Source organism: Globicephala melas, chromosome 9 (assembly GCF_963455315.2).
Source record: "Globicephala melas chromosome 9, mGloMel1.2, whole genome shotgun sequence".
Taxonomy (NCBI): Eukaryota; Metazoa; Chordata; class Mammalia; order Artiodactyla; family Delphinidae; genus Globicephala; species Globicephala melas.
This window is the reverse complement of record NC_083322.1, coordinates 72,511,357-72,536,274: the sequence shown is the minus strand read 5'-3', so window position 1 is coordinate 72,536,274 and position 24,918 is coordinate 72,511,357. Positions and strand designations below refer to the sequence as shown.

General features: G+C 33.9%; 1 protein-coding gene across 1 annotated transcript in view; it reads right to left on the bottom strand.

The window, feature by feature from the left end:
- Positions 1 to 19,766, bottom strand: part of ABCB5 (ATP binding cassette subfamily B member 5) — a 111,626-nt gene extending 91,860 nt beyond the window's left edge. Inside the window, 10 exon segments of the mRNA XM_060305017.1 lie at positions 1,401 to 1,511; positions 1,823 to 1,936; positions 3,268 to 3,445; positions 3,526 to 3,647; positions 6,269 to 6,440; positions 6,526 to 6,717; positions 13,346 to 13,400; positions 15,730 to 15,880; positions 17,535 to 17,589; positions 19,714 to 19,766. Coding sequence (XP_060161000.1) covers positions 1,401 to 1,511; positions 1,823 to 1,936; positions 3,268 to 3,445; positions 3,526 to 3,647; positions 6,269 to 6,440; positions 6,526 to 6,717; positions 13,346 to 13,400; positions 15,730 to 15,880; positions 17,535 to 17,589; positions 19,714 to 19,766 — 1,203 coding nt within the window.
- Positions 19,767 to 24,918: the final 5,152 nt, after the last annotated feature.

Here is a 24,918-nt window from a genome sequence, read left to right as displayed (position 1 = left end):
TTCCCAAAACATGGGAATATCCCCTTGGATTCTTTCACTTTGATCTCCTCATTTGTAAAGAAAGAGACTCTGTAAACAAACCAAATGTAAAACCTTCAAAGGGCCAAGCAAAGAAAAATTCTCTAAAGGAGGTGACAAATCAGGGACCCCCAGTGAGAGTACCTCCTCTCCCACCTGCACTTTTACTCTAGAATTCGCATCTGTTCTTTCTTTGGAAGAATCTGTGTTTTGTTTATTTAAAGTGGGTGGACTTTCGGGGGGGTAATTATTTATTTTTCAATTTAACAAAAAAGCGTATGTTTCAAATGTTCATTTAAAAAATACTTGTTTAAAACCCATACAATGTAACGACAGAGTCGGTGCTTAAGTCTTCAGGAAGCCAACCCAAATGTAGTTGCAAAATGGAATTAAAATGCTCTATTTATGTTAAGAAAAATGATAGAAGACAACACTATTCCAATAATGGTAATTAAGTAACAAAAATTTTTAAAAATAAAGAGCTTTGAAAAAAAGAATTTCAATCAAAGACTTACAGAAAAATAAGGAAGTAGGAGTAGGTATATATTTTTTTGATGCAAATTATGCAGGAGATATTTGGACACTTTAAAAGACATTGAAGGTTGATGGCATCAGTAATTTTACCAATTTCACTTAAAATCATGTCATCCTTTTTCTATAAAGCAGGTGTTTTATTAGGAAGTACTCTTTGCAATCTTTAACAGTAACTACCTTTTTAGATAAATACACTAATAAGATGAAAGGATGAAGATAATAGAAGAGACAGACACATTTTTACAAGAATTTGTCAAAGGCTGAATGATAGAGGGAGAAGGATGCACTTTATGCTGAGTGTGTGTGTGCCTGTATAAAAGTGAGAGAGAAAGAAACTGAGGCAAAAATGCTGGTGTAGTAAAAGTCCTAGGAAAGGGATAATGGAAAGACACAATATATGCACAATTCCCCCAGGTTAGAAACTTTAGAAAGTTCAAATAGGTTATCTATGCTGAGTGGGAAAACATCCAGGGACCACCAGTAGGTGGCAACATCAATCCAAGACACTTTTGCTGTGCTCCCAAATCCAGAGTGAAGGAATTCCAGGAAGTCAAAAATGCTTTAGTCAGTTCAATATAGAGAGGAGGCTGCAAAATGTAACTAGCTCTCCTAGAGTTATTTGTCCATTACGAATCTATCCTTCCCTCTTTCCTTCCTCTCTCTCTTCCTTCCTCCCTCTCTATCTCTGTCTCTGTCTCTCTCTGTCTCTCTCTCTCTCTCCCCTCAAGTCTCTAAACAAAGTAGCCAAATCTTGGTCAAAGTGATCCTAAACAATCTCATATGAGGAGATCCTAGCCAGTGGAAGGTAATTAGAAAACTGTACATTTCCATAATTAAATTTTACTTACTTTGATAGATGGTCTTGATGGATAACTGAAAGAAACATTTTTAAATTCCACATTTCCTACTATGCATTCCAATTTATAGCCTGTTGTTGAAAACTTATCTATAGCAGTTTTCTTGGAAAAACAAAGAGGACATTATAAATCTTAGAGAAACTAGGCTGACATGCTCTATATTCTAAAAGTAGTTTAAAGATGGGTTTTCTTTTACAGTGTTCTCCTTTCTGCTTTAGAAGTGCATTGAGTTAGATATGAAGGTTTCAATAAAACACAATCTCCTTGTTGAAGAGTTAAAATAATCTGTCTTTCCATAGCCAACTGGGCAACATGGATTTTGTCCATCTTTTTAAGTGTAATGAAAGTGCCTGTTTTTTGGTTTTCTTCTTGCAGTAATGATAGTTATCTTTCAAGGCAGTTAGGAGTCTTACCTTAACAATAATGTGGAAAATATTAAAGGCGGCTCCTCTGGCTATAGTGAAGGTTTCAAAGCTAGGGGCTGCTGCTCCAATGCAATAACTACTATGGATTACACTAATAAAAACCTACAGGAAAAAAAATAATATTTATCCGTCACAGTTATATAAGAGGGACAACAGAATGAAGTGTATACTTGGTTGAGACTCAGGTATATCAGAGAAATTAGGTAGGAAAGAATGGAAGATGCTGCCAAATGTAAAGGAAATATTAGTTAATCCAAGTGCAGCTGGCCTTTTCCTAATGTTGAACGACTTCTAATTGTCCCCTAATCTTGTCGTTATTACCTGTTGGGAAGCTGAGCAGAAAAATCTGCTTACTGAGGAGTGCTGAACATACATGAACCTGGGTGGGTAAGGAGGTGAGCTGTACTTCCCTGCATGCTGGTTAACTCCTTAACTTTAAAGAAAAGGATATTACAGATTTCATTGTCTTAGAGATGCTGTACTATTTTTTCCCAAACTTTTCTGAATTCATATATTAGTGGACACCTGTTCATTTTCAGACAGACACATCTCTGCCAAAAGTCAAATAAGCAAAGAACCCCACAGGCTAAGTGCTATTTTCCCTGTCTTATAGATGAGGAAGCTAAAGCTTAGCAAGTCATACACCTATAGTCACACATAAATTGAGGAGGAAAAATGTGCTAAAAATTCCTCATGCTCAAGTTTCATTTATCAGAAATAAATGAATAAGCTTAAAGACTTAAAAATGAAAGTCTCAACTTCAAAAGATGACTTTAGTTGACAGAAAAGAAATCTACATACAATGGGAAGGCCAAATGAGAACTAAAGTATACAGACCAGATCAATTTAGTTCAGCAAGACAAATGGTTCTTAATCCTGAGCCAATCTGTTTATTATTGAAACTTGGGAGCATAACTGAAAAAATTACAATTTAACGTATAACCATTAAGAGTTTAAAAAACTCTAAATTGATGTTGGACAGAGCTGTGTATAGTCTGTTTTTAACATTACTGTATGCTGAAAGGACAGAGGAAGAGCAGGAAATTCCAATCTACAGAATATTTCCAGAAGAAAACATTTAGCAAGGTGAATGTAGAGCGCTCTCTTATTTCAGCAAGATGGAAAGGAAGCAGTCTCACTACAGGCTGGTCTTTTTGACTTCTGGATTAAGACAACTCTATCTCCCAGTGGAGAATTCAATTATGATTCTTTTAAAAACATCATGCTTTTAGAAGACACTAAGCATGCAGGATGAGTAAATCCTGCCAATGTATAACTATAATTTAAAGGTGTATACAAATCATTTGAAGGAAACAAATATTTGTTTATTAAAAACACTCAAACATTCAGTCATTCAGAGAGAAATTTTTAATAAATTCTAGGTAAGAAAATATTATCCAGGCCAGTTACCTTTGTTCTCAAATAAGACTTACAGCAAGGAGAGTTCCGATGGTATAATCAGGTTCTCCACTAAGAATCAAGGAGGTTCCATACCAAAAAGCAAGTCCGTAGGTTCCATTCATAAAGAAGTACACAGCACCAAGAGAGAGTTTCGAAGCTATAGCTTTTTTCATGCCAACATTCTTTGCATCTTTTAGATTCTGAGTATACCTTAAAAAGACAAAACACAATATAATAGCCTTGGGGGAAAATAAAACCAAGCAGATATTATCATAATTAAAGGAACAGACCTTTGAATTTCTTTTTCCTGGGCCCCAAAGGCTATGACTGTTCAGATTGATAACAAGACTTCTGCTACAGCCCCAGCTTTGGAATAAGCATTTAATTCCTTACTGGACAATGAGATAACTATCTGTAATAAACAAAGACCACAGTTAACCAAAGAATAACCTGGGATGGACAAATATCATATGATATCACATATATGTGGAATCTAAAAAAAGGCAACAAATGAACTTACCTACAAAACAGAAGTAGAGTTACAGATAAAAAATAAACTTATGGTTACCAAGGGGGAAGGGGAAGGGAGGGATAAATTGGAAGATTGGGAATGACACATACACACTACTATATATAAAATAGATAACTAATGAGGACCTGCTATATAGCACAGGGAATACTACTCAATACTCTGTAATGGCCTATATGGGAAAAGAAGCTAAAAAAGAGTGGATATATGTATAACAGATTCATGTTGCTTTACACCTGAAACTAACACAACATTGTAAATTATACCCCAGTAAAAAATTAAAGTGTGATTGATTATCAGAAAAAAAAAAAAAGAATAACCTGGGGTAGTAACAAGGTGCAGAGAATTCAATTCAGGTAGAATCTAGAATAACAAAATTTTACTATTGAAAAGGTACTTATCACTTATTCTAACACCATCAGTTTGCAAATGAGGAAACCAATGGTCACGGGTATTGACTTTTTAAAGCCTCACCACAGTGAACAAGCTTAGCTTAACGTAACCTAGAGTCTAAATCTCTATTTTTCCTTCTAATAGAGCTTCACTGTTTTTTCTCTGTGCTTTTAAAAGCTTAGAAAATGAGTATCTATATTAATACAATTTAGAAAAATTTGATTTGGAGAAGGATATTAGGGCCACAGTTCTTCTTATGTGCACCCTGGAAATCAGTGTGCCTGATGTGACTTGATTTGATTTGTTATTATGTAAAAAACAAGACTTCCAGAGAGTATGAGTCACAGAGTTGTGGCACGAAGAGGAATATGACTCCTGAAACTAATACTACATAATGCAGCCTGCCTAGTAAACACTGTATCGCCACATAGTAAAATGTGAGATTTTAGAGAGAGAGAGAGAGAGAGAGAGAGAGGAGACTATCATTCTTGGTGATATTAGTCAGGTTTACCAGATTTATCAAAAATTTTAATACAGAATGTGCCTTTTTCTTTATTATACACCCCACTTACTATTCCTTTAATTGGTAAAGGATTTAATTTAGTAATTAGCATAAGAATTCAATGAAAGGAAGAAAGGAAATTGTCTTCAGAGTTGTGAGTCTGTAACTACAGCTTGCTCATATAACAAATCTATCCATTTTCAAAATACATTCCACATAATTGGAACTAATTTTATGTAAGACATGCACAGATGTTTGTTAAAGCAGAAGGTAGTATAAACTGAGTAATACTCATTATTTACTGATTTCACTTAATAAAGACAGCTATCACTGGAGGGGAAGCTGCACATAGCACAAAACCTTGTACATAGCCAGTATTCAATATGTGTTTGCCCAATTAAATTGAACTGAAGGATGCTAGAAACCATCCAGCCTGGCTTCTTTAGTCATTTAGATCATTTTGACTTTACTTGCTTCCTACTTGCAATTAGTTAACAACAATAGCAGACTTTAGTTTCCCCACTGCTGTCCTTTTAAATTTCATTGTCCACTTCACTTCTTGGGCAGTTAAGGCTCTGATTTTAGTAACATATTGTGGGTAATCTTCCTACTGAGGGGTCCTCATTTCAAATAAGCTGGGGATGAAGATTTTGGCAAGGGTTACAAGGTCAACACTAGAAGTCACACTAAATAAAGATCTGCTGTCTATACACCCAAGTCTATTGTGAAGGAATTATTCAAACACAGAATATTTTTGTTGCTGAAAATTCTTATTTGGTTGAATTTGTATGTTGCTAGCAAATAAACTCAGCGAATTTTATGGCTTTGACTTCCATAAAGAACAACTGGTTTTGAAAATTTTTTAACTCCAAAAAAACCCCCAAACAAAACAAAACTCCATCTCTTAAGAATACACTGCGCCTCCAATCTAGGAAATGGGTATACACATTGGTAGAACTATATTGGCAGAGATATATATATTTTGCCTTGCACAAAGAGCATTGGTTTCAAAACCAGGCTGTAAATAGATTAATATCTTGTAAAGAGATTAAGATTAATACAGTATAGCAGTGCTAAAAATATAATTTAAATGTAAACACAAAGTTTGTTTTAAAAAATTGAAACAGATTTACATACTACATAAAAATATACATTAGCAGACATTTTAAATGTTAATTCAGAGCTTTATAAAAATATAAACTTGAAATGGCTGACATAAAGTAGTCACATAATAGCTCAGGTGTTTACTGTTTTAGGATTGTCTCATTCTGTTCTAGTGAAATGAATTGAAACACATTTATCTGGGAATTTAGACAACACAAGGCTTTCCCAGCATTCAATGTATAACAGCATAAAGCTTTATCCATGCTATTATTTGAAACTGCATTAGGTTCTAAATGAAGTGGAATGTTTTAAAATGTTAGTAAGGTATTAAAACCAAACCTCACTGTAGCCAAATAACTTGAAGATAGAAAGGTAGTTAATATTCCTTCCTACTTTGGGACACAGGAAAAAAAAATAGAAATGCCTTCTTTTTTATACAAACTCAGTAAAATATCTAGTTCACATTCCTGCTTCCAGTTAACACTACATTAGTCATCTTGCCTACCCTAGAAAACATGGCTGCTGAAGCAATTATAAGAGGTGATGTGGACAGAGTCACCACGGTGAGTTTCCAGCCCTTCACCAAACCAATCGCCAGGCCAGCCGAAAAAGTAGACATGTTTTGAAACAACAGAGCAATCTTGTCTCCAATACCATCATTGATTTTGTTGATGTCACTGAAACAAGAAAATAAATGCAGTTAAGTCATTTATACATCATATATGAGAACAAAGTTGATAAAATGCATATCCATCCTCTTACTCAGTCATGCGAGTATTAAGTTCACCGATGCCACAACTGTCAAACCAGCTGGTGTCCTGAGACAAAATTGAATGAAAAAACTGTTTTTGAATTCTCTTGGTCTGTCGAGCTGCAGTCATAACCCCAAAGGAAATCTGTATGTAGCCAAAAACCAAGGCAGTAACTCCTATTCCAACATAATACAGGATCAACCTGAAAAAAAGATTATTGGAAATTTTAGTGAGACTGAAGCACAACTTTTTTCCCTTGTTACCAAAAAAATGAAATCTGTCATAATATTTGATTAAGAGTATTTGGGCTAAAGCCTATAAGATAACTAAAAATAAACCACCATGAGAAAGACTGAAGTATGCTGATGTAGGAATCTAGGTTACCCTTGTAAGATGTTTAGAGTATGTCTCTCTTATACTATTAGCAAAGATTAGCATTTCAAAACATATTCGCTACTTATAGCTTCTGTCCATATTTTTAATACTTTCATTTGAAAATGTTACATTGATGTAATTATGATAGCTGTATGTGGAAAAGGAGGGTAAAGAAATGATAGTAGTCAAAAGCATTTTATAAAACTCTTTAAATACATATACTTAAAATCCAAAATTCAACTTAAGGAATTTACCCTAAGGAAATATGTACAAAGATTAATCTAAATGACTGTTCATTATAGCATTAATTATAATATATAAAATTGAAAACATTCTAAATAGCTACCAGTAGGAGACCAGATAAGAAATGTAGTCATTTCATACCAAAATCTATGGAATGCAGCAAATGCGATACTAAGGGGTACTAAGGGGAAGTAGGCCTATAAACAAGAAAAATCTCAAATAAACAATCTAGCTTAACACCTAAAGGAACTAGAAAAAGAAAACAAATGAAGCCCAAAGTCTGTAGAAGGAAGGAAATAATAAAAATCAGAGCAGAAATAAATGAAATAAAGACTAAAAAGACAATGGAAAAGATCAATGAAAAACTAAGAGCTGGTTCTTTGAAAAGATAAACGAAATGGACAGACCTTTAGCTAGACTCACTAAGAAAAAAGAGAAGGCTCAGATAAACAAAATCAGAAACAAAAGAGGAGAAATCACAAGATACCACAGAAATACAAAGGATTATAAGAGAATATAATGAACAGCTATTTGCCAACAAATTGGACAACCTAGAAGAAATGGATAAATTCTTAGAATCAGGCAACCTTTCAAATAAACAAATGGGACTACACCAAACTAAAAAGTTTTGCACAACAAAGGAAATTATCAACAAAATGAAAAGATGACCTATTGAACGGAGGAAGATATCTGCAAGTCATATATCCAATAAAGGGTTAACATCCAAAATATATAAAGAATTCATAAAAATCAACAACAAAAAAACAAACAACCCAACTAAAAAATAGGCAGAGGATCTCAGTAGACATTTTTCCAGAGAATGCATACAGATGGCCAAGAGACACATGAAAAGATGTTCAACATCACTAATCATCAGGGAAATGTAAATCAAAACCACAATGAGGGCTTCCCTGGTGGCGCAGTGGTTGAGAGTCTGCCTGCCGATGCAGGGGACACGGGTTCGTGCCCTGGTCCGGGAAGATCCCACATGCCGCGGAGTGGCTGGGCCTGTGAGCCATGGCCACTGAGCCTGCGCGTCCAGAGACTGTGCTCCGCAACGGGAGACGCCACAACAGTGAGAGGCCCGCGTACCGCCAAAAAAAAAAAAAAAAAAAACCCACAATGAGATATCACCTCACTTCCATCAGAATGGCTATTATACAAAGACAAGAAATAACAAGTGTTGGCGAGGTTGTGGAGAAAAGGGAACCCTTGTGCACTGCTGGTGGGAATTTAAATTGGTGAAACCACTATGGAAAACAGTATGGAGATTCCTCAAAAAATTAAGAATAGAACTATCATATGATCCAGCTATTCCAATCTGGGTATTTACCTGAAGAAGTCAAAACCACTAATTTGAAAAGATATATGCACCTCTACATTCATTACAGCATTATTTACATCCAAAAATATATAAAGCCAAGATATGAAAACAATCTAAGTGCCCACCGATGGATGAATGGCTAAAGAAGATGTGGTATACACACACACACACACACACACACACACACACACACACACACACACACACAGTGGAATAATACTCAGCCATAAAAAAGAAAAAATCTTTCCATCTGCAGCAACATGGATGGACCTTGAGGATATTATGCTAAGTGAAATAAGTCAGATGGGGATAGACAAATACTGCATGATTTCACTCATATATGGAATATTTTTAAAAAGCAAAATAAATGAACAAACAAAGCAAAAATAAAACTAACACATAGATACAGAGAACAGAGTAGTGATTACCAGAGGGGAAGGGAATGGGAAGAGGGTGAAATGGGTGAAGGGGGTCAACTGTGTGGTGATGAACGGAAACTAAACTTTTGGTGGTGAGTATGCTGTAGTATATACAGAAGTTGAATTATAATGTTCCATTATAATTATAATGAAACTTATATAACGTTATAAACCAATGTTACTTCAGTTAAAAAGAAAAAGAAATGTAATCATTTAATAAACCTATACTGGGTGTCCACTAGTATGAAGTTCTAGAAATAAATACAGTCAAGAGCAAGATAAGAAGTCCCTATTCATGAAGAGTTTACATTCCTGTGTGAGGAGACAGACAACACACAAAGAAAAAGAATTTTAGGTTGTTTTATGTGGAAAGTAAACAGGGTGATAAGTCATGGAATAACTGGTGGGTAAAGGTGAGTTGGGAGAGCTAGTGAAGATAAAAAGAGTGATTAAGAAAAATTTCTTTGAGGAAATGATATTATGGCTGGGATCCAAAAGGAGAAATGGAGCCAGCCATAAAAACGCAAGAAGAGCATTCCAGGGACAGAGAACAGCAAGTAATAAGGTCAGAGGCAGGAAAGAGCTTAGCTTGTTCCCAGAAGAAAAAAAGTCCAAAGAGTTATGAAATTATGAGGCTGGAGAATTTGGCATATCATAGGGCTCTTAGCTATGGTGCGTTGTACAGGTTTTCTTCCAAGAGAAACAGAAGACCATTTAAGCGTAGAATGTTCTTATCCACTGCTGGTGGGAATTTAAATTGGTGAAACCACTATGGAAAACAGTATGGAGATTCCTCAAAAAATTAAGAATAGAACTATCATATGATCCAGCTATTCCAATCTGGGTATTTACCTGAAGAAGTCAATGATAATCGATTGATGAAAATGTTGTGACTGGAGGTTCACAGAAACCAGGAAGCAATGGTTCAGTATTTGCTTATTCAGTGTTCATGATGACTTTAATAGAACATAATTATTACAATAACAATAATTGACTGTTTTCTAATAAGAGGGACTGTTCAAGGACAGCATAGAACACTATAGGTTTAATAGAAATCTTACTGAACTTTTTTTAATGTTGTGGGGAAAATGTTTGCAATATTGTAAGAGAAAACTGGGTTAAAGATCAAATGCAAAGGAGAAAATAAAGACTTGTACACCGAAAACTACAAAATATTGTTGGCAGAAATTAAGGAAGATCTGAATAAATGAATTGGAAGACTCAATGTTGTTAAGATGACAATCTGCCCAAATTAATCTATAGATTCAATTAATCCCTGTCAAAATCCCAGCAGGCTATTTTGTAGAATTTGAAGAGTAATCCCAAAATATGTGTAGAAATATATGTGGAAATGAAATGTCTAAAAAGAAGATTGAAGTTGGGGGACTTTCATTTCCTGATTTTTAAAAATTTATTTATTTATTTATTTAAACTCTAAAACTATAGTAATCAAGGCAGTGTGATACCAGCATAAGGATAGACCGTCAATAAATGCAACAAAAATGAGAGAACAGAAGCTAGCCCTTACATTTATGGGCATGTGATTTTTAGCAAAGGTGCCAAGGCAATTCAATGTAGAAAAAATAGTTTTTTCAAGAAACAGTCTTGGGACAAATGAAAAAAAGAAGTGCAAAGAAGAAGTGAGGCCCTTACCTCACAACAGTCACAAAAATGAACTCAAAATGGATCATAGACCTAAGTGTCTGAGCTAAAATGTTGAAATTCTAGAAGAAAATGTAGACGAGAATCTTCACGATCCTATGCAAAGAATTCTTAAATCCAAAAGGAAAATCCATAAAATAAACACCTGGTAAACTGTACCTAATCAAAATTTAAAACTTTTCTGTTTCAAAAGAAATCTTTAAGAAACTGAAAAGACTAGCCACACATTAGGAGAAAATATATGCCAATCATATATCTTACAAAGAACTTGTATCTAGAATTTACAAAGAACTTTCAGAATTCAACATTAAGACAAACAACACAATAAAATAGGCAAAATATCTGAATATGCGCTTCACCAAAGAAATATATGAATGCTTAAAAAGTAAATAAAAAAATGCTCATTAGGGAAATGCAAATTAAAGTCACAATACGATACCACGTCATACCTACACAATAGCTATAATAAAAAAGACAATAACAAGTGTTGGTGAAGATGTGGAGAAACTGGAACACTTACACATTGTGGTGGGAAAGTAAAATGATATATCCACTTTGGAAAACAGTTTGGCAGTTTCTTAAAAGGTAAACATAAACTTACCATGTGACCCAGCAATTCTACTCCTAGGTATCTAACCAAGAGAAATAAAAACATATGTCCACACAAAGATTTATATATCAATGTTCATAGATTCATTATTTTTAAATAGCAAAGAAATGGAAACACTCCAGAAATCCATCATCTGGTGAACAGATAAACAAAATATGATATATCCTTGCAATGGATTACTATTAAGCAATAAAAAGGAATAAACTACTGATTTACATCATAACATGGATGAACCTCGAAATCATTACATTTAATAAAAGAAGCCAGGTGCAAAACCCTACATGTATGTTTCCAAGCACACGTAATGTCTAAAAAATGCAAAGCTTTAAAGATAGCAGATAAGAAGTTGCTTGGGTCTGGGGTGGAAATGGGGATTGATTGCAAAGGAGGAATCTTATTTTCAGAATAATTGTTTGATAAGTAAGACAAAGGCACAGACAACATTAAAACATTAAAATTACAGAAAACCATAAGTCATTGTATTTGGAAAATAGGTAAAATAAAATTTTTCAGTTCTTGATTATTATAGATGTAAGAGGTATTATCTTATCCCCACCAAAAAAGTTATATAAAACAAGGTTTCCCAGAAATGTGTTCATCAAAACATTAGCTCAGCAGGATGTTTAGTTTCCATAGTCAAACAGGTTTGGAAAGCTTTGATTAAATTTAGCCTTAAGTATGCTTATCTGTCCTAAGTGTATCCAAAGAGGCTGTCATATACAGTGTTTTCTGAACCATTTTGACTATGGAACCCTCCTTCACCATATACCTCAAATATTTCCAAAACAGTACACTGGTTTGAGAAACAACAGCATAACAAATACAACATTATAAATGTTAAGAATGTTTCCTTATAAGTTTAGTAATCTCTTAATAACCATACATAGATTACATAGACATACCTTATTCTCCCTTTTATTATCTGTTTTTAAGATAGATGCCCCTATTTTTAAAAGTTCCAAACATTTTTGTAAGAAACTCATACTTAATGATTGTAACATCAGAACCCTGCTTTAATATTGTAAGACTAGAATTCAGTAGCAGAAAGTTCCTGGATCCTAATCAGGAATTTTTAAAAGATGCAACATAAATACACTTTATGTAAAAAGTGCTAAAAAATAGAAAATTTCCCTCAAAGAAAGTTGAGACTACAGCAAAGCACAACTTGAGGCAGCATTATTCACACTGTAGTCCAGAGCAGCACTGTCCAATAGAATGTTCTGTGATGAAGAAAATGTTCCATATTTGTGCTGTACAATATGGCAGCCAGCCATATGTGACTTGAGCACTTGGCAAGTGACTGAGAATGAGAAACTGAATTTTAAATTTTATCTAATTTTAATTAATTGAAGATTAAGTAGTCACATGAGGCTGTGGCTAACAGTGTGGAAGGTCAAGAATTATGGCCCAGAGGGTGTCACTACAATGTGATGGATGTCTCTTGGGGTTGCGTAGGATGGAGGCTTCATTTTTTGGGGAAAAGATTAAGAGATCACTTAGGTCTGATAAGACTCTGTTAGTTTCAGTGAGACACTACTGAAATCCAGCGAATATACTCAGTAAGTTTGCACAAACTCAACACATGTGACAGAGGAAAGCATATTGCTTAACATACAAGCCTACAAAAACAAAATGTCCCTATAAATTATCTATTTCAGACTTTACAATTAGTAGTCTGAATACAACTTTACTATAATAGTCTGAATAATTAGTCTCCAAAATTAGCCTGAGTAAAACTTTACTCTTTTTATTTATTTTTTTATTTTACTATTTGTTGCACACATCTTCCTGGCTTTTAAAGTTTACAGAAGTGGCATTTTTTCTGTAAGTTTTGTAAGAAAAAAATTTTAAAAAGGAAAAAGTAGTAATTTAACCTCTAGGTTATGTACCTTCAGTCCTAGGAAACAAAATTTATATAAAAATGCAAATCCCAAAACAACATTTCTATTGATGTCAATTTTGTCAAAACTGAAAGCATATGAACTTATATACCTTTCAAGTAGGAGAAAAAATTATAGTTACACAATTATAATTGTGTAATTATATTTTCTATACCAAACAAAAGAAGAGGACATGTTTGCTTTACTCATTTATATGCAATATTAATGATCAGACAAACATTTCAGTTTTCTTCCTTATAAATATTGAATAAAGCAGCATGCAATGAATATGATATTAACATTTCATTTGGACTTACACAATCATATCTTCATTCATCTTCTCTTGAGACTGAGTACAGTTCCGATAATTTGCTGTAAAAAAGTTTTTTTAATTATAAAGGAAATTAATAAACTTATAATTGGCCATGATGTCTTTTATACATAGCCCTCCAAACCAAATATGGTCCCTTCTCAAGAAAATGGACTTAATGACTACACACTGGTTAATGATCATCTTATTTTCTATTCTTTAACCTAAAATTTGAAATTGTTCTCTCTGGTCTCAAGAAGCACACATGCAACATGAAAAATTATAAGGAAATATTAACCATGTAGCTCATAAGTGGAAAGAATTCTTTAGGACATCTCTGATTTCAGGTAACAGGTACGTAAGTAATAGTAATAGAATTTTCCTTTCCTGTCAAAATTATGCATTTAGAATTCAGTTTGAGATACTCCAGGGAGTAATTTAGAAAGTCCAAGAAAAGCAAGAACACAAATGAAAGTTGTAGAGGTAGGAGTCACAAGAAAAATTTAAAAGAAGCTCATCGAAATTTGTTGGGTATAACAAGGATAGCAACATCATAAAATGGTATTTAAATAATCCTTGGTTTACCAGTTTGCCATGTAAACTTTTCTATATATATTCTAGCAAAATCTACTTCATACATTAATTAGTATACCAAGGTTGTAATTTTACCAGAAGCACAAAACAGTGGTTGATATCAACTATCATAATTTTCTTTCTTAAATAGCCATAATAAACATTTGTAATAAATTGCAGACAACATGTTCTTCGTATCTTACATAACCACAGTATCATCACATATGATGATGTCTATGATCTTTATTTATGTGCAAACAATCATTTTTCCTTTATTCCATTTTTGGAATTGTGGCAGGAAGCACTTTTAAAGCAGCTTATTACAAATATCAGAATTGACATAGAAGTATTGACATAGAATTGACATATAAAACTCAGTAGAAAGTTTTAATGAAATTTAACTGAGTTAATAAAGAGAATACATATTGTTTCTAAAAGTAGTTCCTACAGTCACACTAAAATGACATAATGTCATTTTGGAGATTATATTAATAGACGTAGAATGTGCGAAAGTTCGGTGCTGGCATAAAAATGGGCCTGTGATCAATATGATAGTTACTATTCATATTTTCAATGGTAGGAGCAAAAAAATCTTCCTCTATTATTCTTTAGAAAACAAATGCTAGAAGGTTGATGACATATGCCTTAATATCTCCACTTCTCTTTAATAATATGTTATACCAGTAATATCCATACATTTATCTAAATCTTTATCAACCTCTTTATGTGTTCATTACATTTGAAAAAACACACAATGAAACTCGAGAAACATGGAGAAGGCTTAAACAAAAACAAAATTAAAATTCAGTAATATCAGTCAGGTATGTATTGACTATTCTATCTAAAACTGACAAAGCAATTAATTATAGAGCAAACCTAACCAAAGGAGTACTCCTAAACAGACTGCCTTAGGTTGCTAGGTTTATTCTTTCTCCCTCCTTCCCTCCTTCCCTCCCTCCCTCCTTCCCTTTCTTCACTCACTCATTCACAGAGAGAGAGAGAGAGAGAGAGACATATTTGGCAATCAATAAATATTTGCTCAATGAATTGGCAGTTCCATTTGTTTAACAAAGTGGCATCGTTACCTTCTGTCATTAAAATATCAAAAAATTAATAACTGTGTAGACAGGAAGACACATGGAAGATGGAAGCTATGGATTTATTCACGTAAACAAGACTAGGGCATTTGAAAAATTAGGCTTTGGGTGGGAAATAAGAGGGTATGAATTAGTATTTAAAGTCAAATAGGGGGCTTCCCTGGTGGCGCAGTGGTTGAGAGTCCACCAGTGGTTGAGATGCAGGGGACACGGGTTCATGCCCGGGTCCGGGAAGATCCCACATGCCGCGGAGCTGCTGGGCCCGTAAGCCATGGCCGCTGAGCCTGCGCGTCCCGAGCCTGTGCTCTGCAGTGGGAGAGGTCATAACAGTGAGAGGCCCGCGTACCGCAAAAAAAAAAAAACAGTCAAATAGGGCACAGATGGTCTCCAGCCTGCCAACTCACCTTACAGATTTTGGACTTGCCAGCTTCCATAATTGTGTGAACCAATTTCTTAAAATCTGTCTCTCTCTTCCTCTCTCTCTACATAAACACACACACACACACACACACACACACATTGTATTGGTTCTGTTTCTTTGAAGAATTTTGACAAATACAGATTTTGGTTCTTTGGTCCCTGGCAATACAGAAGAATAAATGACTTAAATGTTATATAGATATTGTTTGACAAGAAAATAATCTGTATTATGAGTTTAATGTTTGTTTTATTTAATGCTTTTGAGTCCCTAGCAATATAGAAAAGTAAATATTGTACTCACTTGTGTTGGTTTTGACTAGACATCCACTGATAAGGCTGTCACTCATTTCTCCTAAAATCAGTGACATTACAGGAAGACAGGCCCCATTTACTAGTGATGCTAGTAATCCTAGGATCATGAGTGTGATGTCCAGTCCATCAGCAAAGCGAAACTGAGGAAAACAAATAAAACATGGTAGCATGACAGCTGTTAAAAACAAACACCAAAAACCAACCTACAGTTTTTGCCATCAAGTAAATGTTATTTTACAAATTAAGAGGCCAAATAAATGTATAAGATCATGGATAAGTATTTATATATTAAGTAAAAAAAAGCCCCTGATCTTTAGGATTTACAATGTACTCTGGAGAAACTATTGACAAATAAGGTAGAAAAATCAGTACAAATTGTAGATCTGTGACACAAGTCAGGTCAGTTGTGCATATAAATCAGAAACTTCCTTCCATTTGGTTGATTCTGAAATAAATTATGATATTTGAAAAGTCTGTAATGACAATATCTTGGCTTAATGAAATATCTTGCCTTATGAAAGTTGATCTTCAAATTTTCAGTGCCCTAGGTGTATCAACGTAACATCAATGACACAACTAAGTGCAGAGAACAGTAACTATCTAGTAAAAATTAGTTCACCAAATGTAATGAATCATATTTTTCATCCTTATTTTAAATTCCTCAAATTTTTTGTATCCAGGACAACATCTATCCTGTAAGTAAGGGTCTATGATAATTTTAAGGTTGTTTGGAATGAGAAAGGAATGCCTGAAAGTCAAATAGTAAACGCTTTGTATTCTATGCTATAATGGGTCCCTACAGCACTATTCCAAAACCAAAACATGAACAAAACTTGAAAAAGTGGATTACTTATCTTACTGAGAGAGGTCAAGATAAAACATATAAGGTATTGAAATAAAATTAGATTTGAATAGCAGCAAAAGGAACTTAGTACATATTTTATGAATGGATATTGAGAAAATTTCATGTTTTTCCATTCACTCATGCAATAGCTAATAAATATTTATGGAGTAACTGCCATAGCATTGTACTCAGTACTACAGACCATAAAAAGGTATCTGCTCCTCCATCTTCCCCTAGAATAGTGTGTTATCTCCTTGATAAAGCTTGTCATGCTCTGCTACTTTCCAAGTTTTTAAATTTTTGACTTTTGAAAAAACAGGCACTGCTGCCTATGTATTTCTAATGACAATGACAACCAGGCTGACATAGAGATTAGGGTCAGTGGAGGTGATGTTTTAGGAACACGTCTGAAAATGTTCCTTGAACATAGTCCCAAAGAATTGTGCTGCCACACTTTTTGATGCATAGGATTTATAAAATATTTATGTAATTTTTTTTATTTTAAAAGGATTTATAACATTTTAAAAATAATAAAAGCAACTCATTTCAATGTATTATCATTGGAAAGTACTGAAATGTAAACATACAATAGCAAGAGTCACTCATAATTCCCCACTACTGAGAAATAACCTCTGATAACATTTATGCAGCACGCACACACACACACACTTGCCTGCGCATACATACACACATATACATGCTTTTTTGGGCAAAATTGGATCATTGTATGGATATTATGTTATTTTTATTATCTCTTATTGTGCAACTTATGGGTTATTTATATATATTGATATTTTTCCTATTGGAAATAATAGTTTAATGAATTCTTTTCTTAAAATTCCCCTTTTCCCCAAATAGATGTAAATTATCAAACAATCATTCTATGCACTCCTGACAATTCTCTAAAATTTTCTGATACATAGACATATTTTCTAACTAATTTCACTAACTTTCTCAATAGGTCCAACAACTTGCTGTCTTACTTTGGGCAGTTCTTGCAGTTTTCTGGAAAACAAATGTTTACAATGGAAGGATTACCATGTGAATATAATTTGCAAAAATTTTTAATTAAAATTGTGTTGAAGTGTCAAATTTCACTCATTGGTAACCAGTTTATATCAACACTGACATTTTAAAAGCAAACTTAATGACAGACTACAAAGATTTTTAGTATAATCACTGGGAAAGTTTAAGTCATCACTGGTTGTCTCTACATTATTTAGGTAACAACTGAAGACACACATCTGGAGTAGAATTTTTTTTTTATTGTGATAAAAGACACATAACATAGAACTTACCATCTTAACTATTTTTAAGTGTGTAGTTCAGTGGTATTAAGTACAATCGCACCGTTGTGCTACCTTCACCATCACCCACCCATAGAACTCTCATCTTGCCAAACTGAAACTCTATACCCATTAAATAACTCCTCCCCCATAGCCATTGGCAATCACCATTGTACTTTCTGTCTCTAGGAATCTGACTTCTATAGGTACTTCATTTTAGTGGAATCATACAGTATTTTGTTTTTTTTCTGAAGGGCTTATCTTGCTTAGCATAATGTCTTCAAGTTTTATCCATGTTGTAGCACATGTCAGAATTTTCCTCCTTTTTAAGGCTGAATACTATTCCATTGTGTGTGTGTATATATATATCCCACACTTTGTTCATTCATTCACCAGCAATGAACACTTAGGTTTCTTCTACTTTTTGGCTATTGTGAATAACGCTGCTATGAATATGGGTATACAAATATCTCTCTAAGTCCTTGTTTTCAATTCTTTTGTATCCAAGAGTAGAAAAGCTGGATCATGTGGTAATTCTATTTTTAATTTCTTGAGGAATCACCGTACTGTTTTCCATAGTAGCTGCATCATTTTACATTCCCACCAACCCTGCACAAGTGTTCCAATTTCTCTATATCCTCAACAACACTTCGTATTTTCTGTTTTATTTTATTACTATTTTTTTAATAGTAGCCTTCCTAATGGGTATGAGGTGGTAGATTAGAATTTTCAAACCCTTTGTAACAAATTACTCAAGAGCAACTGAGAGGTTTAAATGAAAGAAGTTCTATTAAACACACATTAAACAAATGTACTGAGAATTTTGTCCCCCATTGAAAATTTCATTTCTTAGCTCACACTTCAAGGAGTTCCAGATGAAGAATGTAAATTTTTGTCCATTGATTTCAGAGAAATCTGTAATCTGTCAATTACACACACACACACACACACACACACACACACAAGATTATGAAACTTTAAAAGAAGGGTGGAGGGGATCAGATTAAATTTTCCAAGAGAGACGTCACAGAAGGATGAACTTCCAAGTCTTTTCTTCAGCTTTATAACATATTGTTCTGGTGGCTTTCATAAATGACAAGTCACTTAATTTTATTCCATCTGAAGTTAATAATTTACTTATGTATTGGGCCAGCTTTCTCTGAGATGATTCATAGATGACAAAAAAATATTCCTTCAAGATTATAAAGGCTACAACCCTTTCTCCCTACCCAGATGTGGATTTTAAAGCTTAAGACCTAGTAAGTTATCTTGTTTTGATAAATTTTGTTTCAGGAATATTAAATAACTAGTGATCTAGAGGGGTTCACTACCGTTTTACAGTTTATACATCAAAATGTAACACAATTATTATGGTAAAAGTGGAAATTAAAGATTTTAAATCATTTCCATTTTAAATCTCTAAATTAATGAATTATAGGTGTAGGAAATTTTATAACACACATACGAACACACACACAGACACTATTTACTGAAAAAATAATCAGAATCCAATATTTTGTTATGTACCACATGGAATGAAGGATTCATGGAGAATTAAAATATAAATATTCAAGTATTTTCTCTCTATATGCTGGTAGACTATAAGAAATTCAGAAGAATAAATATCTGAAGTAAATACTAAATCAGTAAATCCTGTAGCTATTACACTTCCTAAATTTACTATTAAGCCACTTATAACACTGATTATGTTGAAGTCCAGCAAAATGCAAACAGCCCTGCTATTTTTGGAAAAAAACTATAAACATTTTTGCTACAGTTGAGAAAAGGGTAAGGTGTATTTGAAGTTGCAGAACAGTTTTTGTAGAATTTAGGCAAAGCTTACCTATTTCTCTGATAATTTTCTTGCATTTCTTCAACTCTTTCAGAATTTGCCATCTTATTTACAATGTAACTCTTCTAAAATAAAATATTAACAAGTATATCATGATGATGTGAATTTTTATCACTTAGTCGATATAAAGCATTCTTTACATCCCTAACAGCTTCTAAAAAAGCATGCTTCTGAATTTCACTCTGCCCCCACCACCCCCAACTCCAAATAAAGTTTCTGGTTACCTAACTCACCAACTCAGAGTTTTTTATGAATTTATAACTTCTTTGCTTAACTCTGGGCTTAGATTTGGAGCTAATAAAATTCTAGAAATGGAATAAAAGGAGGAACTCCAGACTCCATGAACAATGCATGTTTTCCCAGAATGTTAAGATTTTATTCCTACTCTGACCCTGATTTTATTGTTACTGATGAAAATCTTTAAATTAACTATTGCTTAGTTTTCTCTGTAAAAAAACTGATGCAGTAGTTTCTGTTAGCCAGCAGCTTGAAGGACTAAGGTTTTTAGTTCACCAAATATAAGGCAGTTAGAGCTTCTATCATATATGAATTAACCGCTCTTAAAAATTAGAATAGTAAAAAACCTCATTATTAAAATTATATTAAACATAATGTATTATTCCTTTAGATGATACTTTAGGATCTTAGCTTGTCTTAAGTTGCAATTATCAATATAAACTATCATTTCATTGCAAATATGCAGAGATGTTTTTGCCTCAATCTGATTTGTTAGACCATGTAACATATTACCTATATTAGGATGATTATAACAAATACAAATTTAAACTCTAGAGTGAAATTAGTAATTAATTAAATACTTCCTAAGCCTCTGTAAAAACCTGTAAAATACACTTTCAAATAGTATGTTTCTCCATGAAGAAATGATCACAATGAGTCAGAAATGGTTTTAGCACTTGAGAAGGAAGACATGATACATATACATTGGCATATGCTTCCTGTTTTGGAAACCAATGGTCATAACTTCATACAAGAAATCTTCATAATTGCTGTACTGATGTTATACCATCTCCAGTTATTTAACGTATATGTAAGTAATTAAACTCTATCAATCATTACACTTTATAGAAATTAACAGGTATATAATAAAACTCATAAATTCATAAAAAGGAACCAAAACAATTTAGGCCTACCTTGGTAAGTGCATGATCTCTTCATTTACACCAAAATTATGTGTAATTTCCCCCCTCAACAAATAACTAACTGCTCTTTCAGAACCGTGTTTTGCTAAGCTTATTTTCTGATCACGCCTTAATATCTGATTACAACAATGGTGAATTTCCAGGTAAAGCACACTGTGTTCTTATCATACTGTACTTGGGTAACAAAGTGAGCAAAGAAAATTCATTGGGCCAAATAACACTTCTTTTTAGAATTAAAAATTTTTTTTTAGTTCGCTACAATTTAGATTTATTTATTTTTAGTTCTCAGATGGCTTTTCTTTTTAAAAATTTTTTTATCGTTATTTTTTATATCTTTATTGGAGTATAATTGCTTTACAATGTTGTTAGTTTCTGTTGTACAACAAAGTGAATAAGCTATAAGTATACATATATCCCTATATCCCCTCCCTCTTGAGCCTCCCTCCCATCCTCCCTATCCCACCCTTTTAGGTCGTCACAAAGCATCTAGCTGATCTCTCTGTGCTATGCAGCAGCTTCCCACTAGCCAACCATTTTACATTTGGTAGTGTATATATGTCAATGCTACTCTCTCATGTTGTCCCAGCTTCTCCTTCCCCTTGTCCTCAAGCCCGTTCTCTACGTCTGTGTCTTTTTTCCTGCCCTGCCACTAGGTTCATCAGTACTGTTTTTTTTAGATCTTTTGACCTACCTCCTAGAGTAATGGAAATAAAATAAAAAATAAACAAATGGGACCTAATGAAACTTAAAAGCTTTTGCACAGCAGAGGAAACCATAAACAAGACCAAAAGACAACCCTCAGAATGGGAGAAAATATTTGCAAATGAAGCAACTGACAAAGGATTAATCTGCAAAATATACAAGCAGCTCACACAGCTCAATATCAAAAAAACAAAAACCCAATCCAAAAATGGGCGGAAGACCTAAATAGACATTTCTCCAAAGAAGACATACAGATTGCCAACAAACACATGAAAAGATGCTCAACATCAATAATCATTAGAGAAATGCAAATCAAAACCACAATGAGATATCACCTCACACTGGTCAGAATGGCCATCATTAAAAAATCTATAAACAATAAATGTTGGAGAAGGTGTGGAGAAAAGGGAACCCTCCTGCACTGTTGGTGGGAATGTAAATTGATATAGCCACCTTGGAGAACAATATGGAGGTTCCTTAAAAAACTAAAAATACAGCTACCATATGACCCAGCAATCCCAATACTGGGCATATAGCCTGAGAAAACCATAGTTCAAAAAGATTCATGTACCACTATGTTCATTGCAGCACTATTTACAATTGCCAGGACATGGAAGTGACCTAAGTGTCCATCGAGAGATGAATGGATAAAGATGTGGCACATATATACAACGGAATATCACTCAGCCATAAAAAGGAGTGAAATTGAGTTATTTGTAATGAGGTGGATGGACTTAGAATCTGTCATACAGAGTGAAGTAAGTCAGAAAGAGAAAAACAAATACCATGTGCTAATGCACATATATGAAATCTAAAAAAACACTCTTTTTAAAGATGGGTAGTGTCTATATACCCAGTTTTCTATTGTTTAGCCCCATAATATTTTTTAGTTAGCTGAGTTAGTAATTATAATAAGTAAAATAAATCTTTTCAATGTCAATGGCACATTTGCACAACAAATATTCATTGACTAATCCTATATGAAAAGCATTCATTTAATTATCTCACTGTCGTTACCTGTAAATAATCACCTCCTTCTCTGATTTCCTTCTGAACTTTGCTCAAAGCTGTATTATGTTCATTGAAGCATTCTGACTTGTATTACAATTCATAGTTACCCTATTAGATTATATTTATTTACCTATTCCTTCATGAATTCATTGAAACAAATTTTGAGCTTATATGATGTGGCTGCTAGTTTATAAAAATAAAAAGATATTTTCCCATCTCCTAAGGAACTCACACACAGTTTTTCTCTGTACTGCAGCCTCACTACTCAGTGTGGTACCAAGACCAGCAGAATCAGCAACACCTGGGACCTTGTATAATTTATTCATTCATTTATTTATTTATTTATTTTGCGGTATGCAGGCCTCTCACTGCTGTGGCTTCTCCCGTTGCGGAGCACAGGCTCCAGACGTGCAGGCCCAGCGGCCATGGCTCACGGGCCGAGCCGCTCCGCAGCATGTGGGATTCTCCCGGACCGGGGCACGAACCTGCGTCCCCTGCATCAGCAGGTGGACCCCCAACCACTGCGCCACCAGGGAAGCCCCCTTGTATAATTTAAATTAAAAAGAAAATTGTGGTAAATCCTGTTCCATTGATTTAAATATCTGTTTTTATGCCAGTACCATAATGTTTTGATTGCTGTAGCTTTGTAGTATAGTCTGAAGTCAGGGAGCATGATTCCTCTGGCTCCACTCTTCTTTCTCAAGATTATTTTGGCTCTTCAAGGTCTTTTGTGTTTCCATAGAAATTAAAAGAACTTTTTTTCTGATACTGTGAAAAATGCCATTGGTAATTTGATAGGGGTTGCATTGCATCTGTAGATTGCTTTCGGCAGTACGGTCATTTTAACAATGTTGATTCTTCTAATCCAAGAATACGGAATATCCTTCCATCTGTTTGTGTCATCTTTGATTTCTTTCATCAGCATCTATCGTTTTCAGGTCTTTTGCTTCCTTAGGTAGGTTTATTCCTAGGTTTTTTTTTTTTTATGTGGTGGCAAATTGGATTGTTTTCTTAATTTCTTTCTTTTTTTAAATTGAAGCATAGTTGATTTACAATGCTGTGTTAGTTTCAGATGTACAGCAAAGTGACTCAGTTACACATATGTATATATTAGACTCTTTTCCCTTGTAGGTTATTACAGAATATTGAGTAGAGTTCCCTGTGTTATACAGTAGGTCCTTGTTGGTTAACTATTTTATATATAGTAGTGTGTATATGTTAATCCCCAACTCTTAATTTATCCCTCCCCCACCCTTTCCCTTTGGTAACCATAAGTTTGTTTTCTGTCTGTGGGTCTATTTCTGTTTTGTATATAAGTTCAATTGTATCATTTAATTTAAGATTCCACATATTAATTATATATTTCTCTGTCTGACTTACTTCACTTACTATGATAACCGCTGGGTCCATCCATGTTGCTGCAAATTGCATTATTTCATTCTCTTTTTTATGGCTGAGTAATATTCCAGTGTATAAGATGTGATATAGTTAATTTTTCTTTCTGATCTTTGTTGTTTGTGTATAAAAATGCAACAGATTTCTGTGTATTAATTTTGTATCCTGAAACTTTACCAAATTCGTTGATGACTGTAGTATCAATAGTTTTCTGGTAGTATTTTAGGATTTTCTATGTATGGTGTCATATCATCTGTGAACAGGGACAGTTTTACTTCTTTTCCAATTTTTGATTCCTTTTATTTCTTTTTCTTCTCTGATTGCTGTGGCTAGGACTTCCAAATGTATGTTGAATAAAAGTGGCCAGAATGGGCATGCTTATAGAAAGCCCAGAAATAAACCCACACACTTATGGTCAATTAATCTATGACAAAGGAGGCAAGAATATACAATGGAGAAAAGACAGTATGTTCAATAAGTGGTGCTGGGAAAACTGGCAGCTACATGTAAAGGAATGAAATTAGAACATTCTCTAACACCACATACAAAAATAAACTCAAAATGGATTGAAGACCTAAATGTTATGACCAGATACTCTAACACTCCTAGAGGAAAACATAGGCAGAACATTCTTTGACATAAATTTCAGCAATATTTTTTTTGGATCCCTCTCCTAAAATAATGGAAATAAAAACAAAAATAAACAAATGAGACCAAATTAAATGGAAAAGCTTTCGCACAGCAAAGGAAACCATAAACAAAACAGACAACCTGTGGTCTGGGAGAAAATATTTGCAAACAATGCTACTGGCAACGGATTAATTTCCAAAATATACAAACATACAGTTCATACAGCTTAACATAAAAAAACAAACAACGCAATCAAAAAATGGGCAGAAGACATAAAAAGACATTTCTCCAAAGAAGA